This window comes from Limulus polyphemus, unplaced genomic scaffold (genome assembly GCF_000517525.1).
Source record: "Limulus polyphemus unplaced genomic scaffold, Limulus_polyphemus-2.1.2 Scaffold8528, whole genome shotgun sequence".
In the NCBI taxonomy this organism is placed as follows: Eukaryota; Metazoa; Arthropoda; class Merostomata; order Xiphosura; family Limulidae; genus Limulus; species Limulus polyphemus.
This window is the reverse complement of record NW_013674138.1, coordinates 20,001-26,781: the sequence shown is the minus strand read 5'-3', so window position 1 is coordinate 26,781 and position 6,781 is coordinate 20,001. Positions and strand designations below refer to the sequence as shown.

At 32.9% G+C, this 6,781-nt stretch overlaps 1 protein-coding gene across 1 annotated transcript in view; it reads right to left on the bottom strand.

Annotated features, from left to right (window-relative positions):
- The window catches only part of LOC106475406 (ras-specific guanine nucleotide-releasing factor 2-like), a 28,316-nt gene that overhangs the window by 5,350 nt on the left and 16,185 nt on the right, over window positions 1-6,781 (bottom strand). The window contains exons 4-8 of the mRNA XM_022379517.1: window positions 6,711-6,752; window positions 5,302-5,495; window positions 4,062-4,172; window positions 2,820-2,937; window positions 2,020-2,162 (exon numbers count right to left, since the gene is read on the bottom strand). Coding sequence (XP_022235225.1) covers window positions 2,020-2,162; window positions 2,820-2,937; window positions 4,062-4,172; window positions 5,302-5,495; window positions 6,711-6,752 — 608 coding nt within the window. The remainder of the gene's footprint in view (window positions 1-2,019; window positions 2,163-2,819; window positions 2,938-4,061; window positions 4,173-5,301; window positions 5,496-6,710; window positions 6,753-6,781) is intronic.

Here is a 6,781-nt window from a genome sequence, read left to right as displayed (position 1 = left end):
GGTTTAGATAACAATGTGGAAATGAACATGTTAATGTATTTTAATACAAGTAATAAACAACCTTATAACACCAGATCTGTTATTTTTCTTTAATTATACACTCAACGTTTCGCTTTACAGCTTCTTCAGGAGCATTTAATAAAATCTCTGTACTGTCAGTTACGGTTTGTGTTTCAGTGGAACACCCCTGAAGAAGTTGTAGAGCGAAACTTTGAGTGTCCAACTAAATAAAAATAGCAAACTTAGTGATATAAAGCCGTTTATTTCTAGTCTTAAAAGGTCTTTTATACGGCAATATGCACAACAGAAATCATATAATAAGTTAATGTATTATTTGTTTATATAAGAAGACTGAAATAAACAATTCTAAAATACTTGTTACTCTTACCTTTGTTTAGCGCAAACTGGAGTTTATTACGAGACATTTCTATAAACATAAATAAAATCACGAGCTACATCTCCAGAACGTAACTTTATTGGTTCAACATTTCGCTATCACAGCTTCGTCAGGAGCTATCGATATCCTACAATTCACTAATTCAGTTAAATAATAGCCAGTTTAATGTATTGTTTTGCTCCAATAAATAGATGTAAATTAACAGATTTATTGTATTGTTTTGTGTTTAATGTATTGTTTTGCTCCAATAAATAGATGTAACTCAACAGATTTATTTTATTGTTTTGTGTTTAATGTATTGTTTTGCTCCAATAAATAGATGTAAGTCAACAGATTTATTGTATTGTTTTGTGTTTAATGTATTGTTTGCTCCAATAAATAGATGTAAATCAACAGATTTATTTTATTGTTTTGTGTTTAATGTATTGTTTTGCTCCAATAAATAGATATAAGTCAACAGATTTATTGTATTGTTTTGTTTAGATGATAATAAGATTAAACTGAACAAAACCAAAGTATTGTTTCGTTGAAAAAGAAAGTGCAAATGAGCAACGTTAAAACATTGTTTTGTTTAAATAAGTGTAACCACGTTTCAGTTGCTGGATCACTTGAATGTTTAGTTGTAAATCTTAATACAATATTGTTACATTGTGGGCTTTACTATGAGTTTGTTTTACAGCCAAATGTATTACCGTTAAGATCACAACAGTTTCCTTTATTCACGCCACCTGGTAAGCCAGACTCTCTCTGTCTGTTTGTCTCTTGCTGCTTTTAAATCTATAAATTGGACTAGTTTGTAAAACGTTGAAAATTAGAGATAAGATTATTATCCCATCTTACTTCATAATTGTCTGAAAAGAACATAAAGCATAAGAACTTCCACGAATTTTAAATTTCAATAACTTACCTACTTGACAACAAAAAACAGTTCGTTTCAAGAAAAAAATAGATGATGTATTAAATAATGAAACAAATAAAAATTCTAGTTTTCCGTAAGAAAATCAAAAATGAGAGGTTTATGTACAAAATGAACTTAATAGTTTCCTTAATGTGAAAGACTGGTACTGTGTAAACGTTAGAGAAGAGTGAATATCTTCAAAACGTATAATGTATAAATGTGTGAAGCAATTATTAGTGAATTAGAATTTTGGACATCTTATTATGTAAACAAAAAGTAAAAATACATGCAGAAAGTCAAAAACACGTAATTGAGGTATAGTAAAAACACACGTGGAAGGTCACCAACACGTAATGGAGGTAAAGTAAAAACACACGTGGAAAGTCAACAACACGTAATTGAGGTAAAGTAAAAACACACGTGGAAAGTCAACAACACGTAATTGAGGTAAAGTAAAAACACACATGGAAGGTCAACAACACGTAATTGAGGTAAAGTAAAAACACACGTGGAAAGTCAACAACACGTAATTGAGGGAAAGTAAAAACACACGTGGAAAGTCAACAACACGTAATTAAGGTAAAGTAAAAACACACGTGGAAAGTCAAAAACACGTAATTGAGGTAAAGTAAAAACACACGTGGAAAGTCAACAACACGTAATTGAGGTAAAGTAAAAACACACATGGAAAGTCAACAACACGTAATTGAGGTATATTTGTTACCTCTGCAAAATAAAGTTTTCCTGACGAAGTTCTGGTACATAATAGAATATGGTTAGTAAAGAGAAAGCACTGTTGTACACTTTCTCTCACACGGGTGCGCTGCAGTCGGGATTTGTCACCACCAACAACGCGAATAACACTTCCTGTAGAGAAATATTAATAAACTTTATATATGTCGATCCAAGAACATTTGAAGTGTATTTATCATCAAAAGACATGGTGGTTTTATTATTTTTAACAACCTTTAAAATGTATAATACCTAGTGGGGGAGGGGGAGAGTAAAAAGGGATTTCAAAACGAACCTAGAGGTTATGTTGTGTTATAATTTAATTTTTTAAACATGTACCATTTGTTTAGATATTATCACTGTTTTAACCCGGTCCTGGTTACTATGGTAATGACATCTATCTTGTAAAGATAAACCTGGTTATCACAGCATTTTCTCACAATACTTAATGAAAACCAGGTCCACAACAATTTCTTGGTTGCTATAGTAATGACACCTACTTTATAAAGATAAAACTGGTTATCACAGCATTTTCTCACAATACTTAATGAAAACCAGGTCCACAACAATTTCCTGGTTGCTATAGTAATGACTCCTACTTTATAAAGATAAAACTGGTTATCACAGCATTTTCTCACAATACTTAATGAAAACCAGGTCCAAATCAACATTTTAATCACTACTCGGGTAAAGACAGCTACCTTGAAAAGATAAATCGAGTCCACTATTTTATATAAATATTTATTTTTATGTTAATAAGCTGACTTGCATTGCTACGATACTTATTCTTACCTTGTCTGATAAACACCTGGTTGACGTCCAAAAGTATATCACAACCTCCAGCAATCATCCTTTCAATTGCCAAGTTTTTTCGAATGTTTTCTGTTTCACTAACCTCATCGTGCATTTGCTATAAAAGATAATAAATTTTTTAAGGCATTTAATACACTCTGTCGCAATCAAAACTTTGTTTTGCTGGACTGTATTTAATCTAATTGTGTTTAAATTAAAATCAAGTCAGTTAAACGGCTTTAACACTGACTGAGTAACGAAGATGATAATGTACACTGTCAGAAGTGAAACAACGTCTCAATAAAAGTGACCATCAGATACCAAGAGCTCTGATAGATCAATGATGACAAACGTTAGCAGCATGGTAAACAGCCAGGCAGAAACAACTCACTAACAGTGACCATCAGAGCCGAAGAACTCTGATAGCTCAGTAATGACAAACGTTAGCAGCAGGGCATAACAGCCAGGCAAACACAACAACTTATTAACAGTGACCATCAGAGCCGATGAGCTCTGAAAGTTCAGTAATGACAAACGTTAGCAGCAGGGTAAAACAGCCAGGCAGAAACTATAACTCAATAAAAGTGACCATCAGAGCCGAAGAGCTCTGATAGAGCAATGATGACAAACGTTAGCAGCAGGGTATAACAGCCCAGAAGAAACTATAACTCAATAAAAGTGACCATCAGAGCCGAAGAGCTCTGACAGCTCAGTAATGACAAACGTTAGCAGCAGGGTATAACAGCCCAGAAGAAACTATAACGCGATAAGAGTGACCATCAGAGCCAAAAAAGAATGACCAGATAATAAGGATGAAGATGATAAGAAATTTCAATCACATTGACTGACCAGTAAAGAAGACAATAAGAAAGATTTTTCAATACATTTAATAAACTAGATTAACAACATACAAGGTACTGAAAGAATTAAGACTATCAAATGACCAGAGATTTGAAGCTGAGTAATATATAACGGATCAAAGTGGATAGATAAAAAATACTTAGATCTCGCTATCCTTTAGTGAAGAATGAATAGCTTTAGTGGAATAACAAGTATTGCAACCCTAGTAACACCTCTATCTAACGGGCCAGATGTTTTAATATAAATAACTATAGTAGGTCAAGAATTAGCCACCAATTAAAAGGAAGGATCAAAATTTGTTTTTGAACAGAGAAATATCATGTTTGGTTTAACTGAAGGAAGTTAATTATAATACAATTTTATAATTTCAAAGAACCCTACCCTCGAAAGTTCTTCCAACTTAGCACGTGCTATCTCCAGACTCTTCCTTTCGACGTGGCTGTGGGGAGTATGGGCCAAAAGCTCGTGCAAGGTAATGATATAGCGTGGAACCTACAGGGACACGTGAAGTAGACACGTCTTAATTAGATAGTAATTTCGCCCTAACCAGGACTTCAACATAAAACCCTAACAGTTACATGTCATCGAAAGATAATTGGTTTAAAATGTTCCCAGATTATTTCGAACTTTAATTATTTTGCTTCTTAGAAAAATTACATCAATAATCTTTAAAAATCAAATTATAAATAATTTGTAAAGTTTCTGTGGTGTTGAAACACCGATATCATTATCGAAATATTCTGTTAAAGCATTGCTTTGATTAAGCATCTGTAAAATCTTTAAATAATAATATAAAATTATATTACATTTCTAATTACACGTACACGCTCTTTAGAAGCTTTTCCCATTAAAATATCAAAAGTTTTATTTGCAAATGCTAACGCTTTGATTACTGAGATGGTGTAAACATTTGATTATGACCAATGAGGTTCTATTTTTTTCTTTGAAAATGCGCCACTACTTCGCAAACTTCTGCGATGCCCTAGTGTTTGTTTTTTAACTGATGTTTCTTTAAAAATAAAATAATTAAAAATCACTAATGTAACTTAAAACCGATAATTATAGTTGAAGAACTTCCAGTGGGGTAGAATAGCTAAGTACTAGAAAAGAAATAGAAATTATTGATTTCTTAATAGATCCAGTTGTCATGTCTATCATCTATGTTTAACAACATAATGTAAGGCAAATGCACATTGGATGATTGCTAAAAAACGGAATTTAAGTTAGTTCATATATTCATATTTCATTACACAATATTAGAAACATTCACCCTGAATTTGTGAACACGGGTGAGTCCAGGTGATTCAACGGACCTGGTTATTTAAATCCGTTCAATTTCTACCTACACGTGCATGTGATATCACAAACAGACATTGGCAGCTAGGCTCTACTTTTCAATGGAAGCTCCGCTATTACAGTTCTCTCGAGAATATTTCAAATATTTTAACGTTTTGCTCTGTTCATTTTACCATATTACGTCACACTTACTTTCTCATCGGAATGATACAATAAGAAGGAGTTACCGGTTTTTCTCGTCGACGTAGAACGCATTTTGGTGCTTCGTTTTATGATACCTGGAAACAGAGACATAGCACTATATATATATTATAAAACACGTTACCTGATGCATTGGATAAGTAAGAAAGGCCTCTAACGTACGCCCCTGTAAAACTGGTTTTTCCTCGAGACGACGTAGCATTGCGTTGAATTTCTTTCTCTGCTTGCACTCGGCTAAGACTTGAATACTGTAATGATGGTTTCGGACGTACTCTTGGTAGATCGTCAACATTGGCAGTAACATATCAAACAGATCACCTGTAAAATGTTTAAAATAGCGCCACTGGAATACTTTATATAAGTCAAGAAAATATATGGAACACCTATTTTAAGAAAATAATATGAAAACATGTTTAACAAAATTAGAATAACATTAACAGATTGTCTAAACTTTATTTTTCAGATAAATAATTTAATTTTTTTAAGTATTTTATTTTCATCGTTTTACTTGTTAAAGAATGCAACAAAAGAAATATGTAGTCTTATCTTAATTCCTCCATAGATGGCGCCCCAACAAGACAATTGGAAAAAATACTTTTTAGGTCCAGAGGTGACGAGTAGTAAGTATGCCCTATTATAAATCCGGTTCGTGTTTTTTTTGCCGTAAGATCACGCTCCGCACTACAGGACCGTGGGAGCGTTATATAAGTGTGACAGAAATATTACAATATTTTATTAGAATAATCCAAGAGTTGGCGGTGGGTGATGTTGACTAGCTGCCTACATTCTAGTATATCAGTTCAAAATTATGGACGGCTGTGTACAGATAATCATTATATGAAATTTATATGTAAGAAAGAGAGCACGGAAGCCTATTTAGTTCTATTTTTAAAAAATGTTAGTTGAGCTATAGTTGTAGCACCTAAACCCGTTTGACAGCAGTTCTATGTAGACTAAAGACGAGCATGGTTTAGAAATACCTATTTTTCTGAAAAACAAAACCTCGTGATTCAAAGAATTTTATTCCTTAACGTAAGTCGTTGAGTTACTGCGTGCTAAGGGACTTGGCTCGTTTATAATTAAAAGCTAGGTTCTACTAATGAAAGTTCAACGATTACGGTTAGACCAAACACTTAGCAAAATATCTCGCATTGAAGTACTCTTCAAAAAATCGTACGTAATTTTTTAAAGCTTATTGAGTGGTGTTTAGATTGCGGGTTCGAATCTCGTCATCGAACATGTTCGCTCTTTCAGTCGTTATAATATGACAGTCATCTTGTTCTAGCTGCTTTCCCCTTAGTCTATCACCTCAAACTTAGGAATGGTTTGCGCGATAGCCTACGAGTAGCTTTGCGTGAAATTCAAAAACAAACACGCCTATCGAATGCTAAGACAATAAGTTTTTTACTAACTTAATTGTTAACTAATTAACTTTTATTCCCTTATTTGAACTTCCAGATATCACACTAGTGTATAAAACTCAAATTAATTTATTATATCAAATATTACAAAATAGAAATAAAAAATACTTATCTAAAACTAACGTTGACCAACTTTCCATTCTCGATGTGAGGCCTTTAAAAAATACTTACCTAAAACTAACG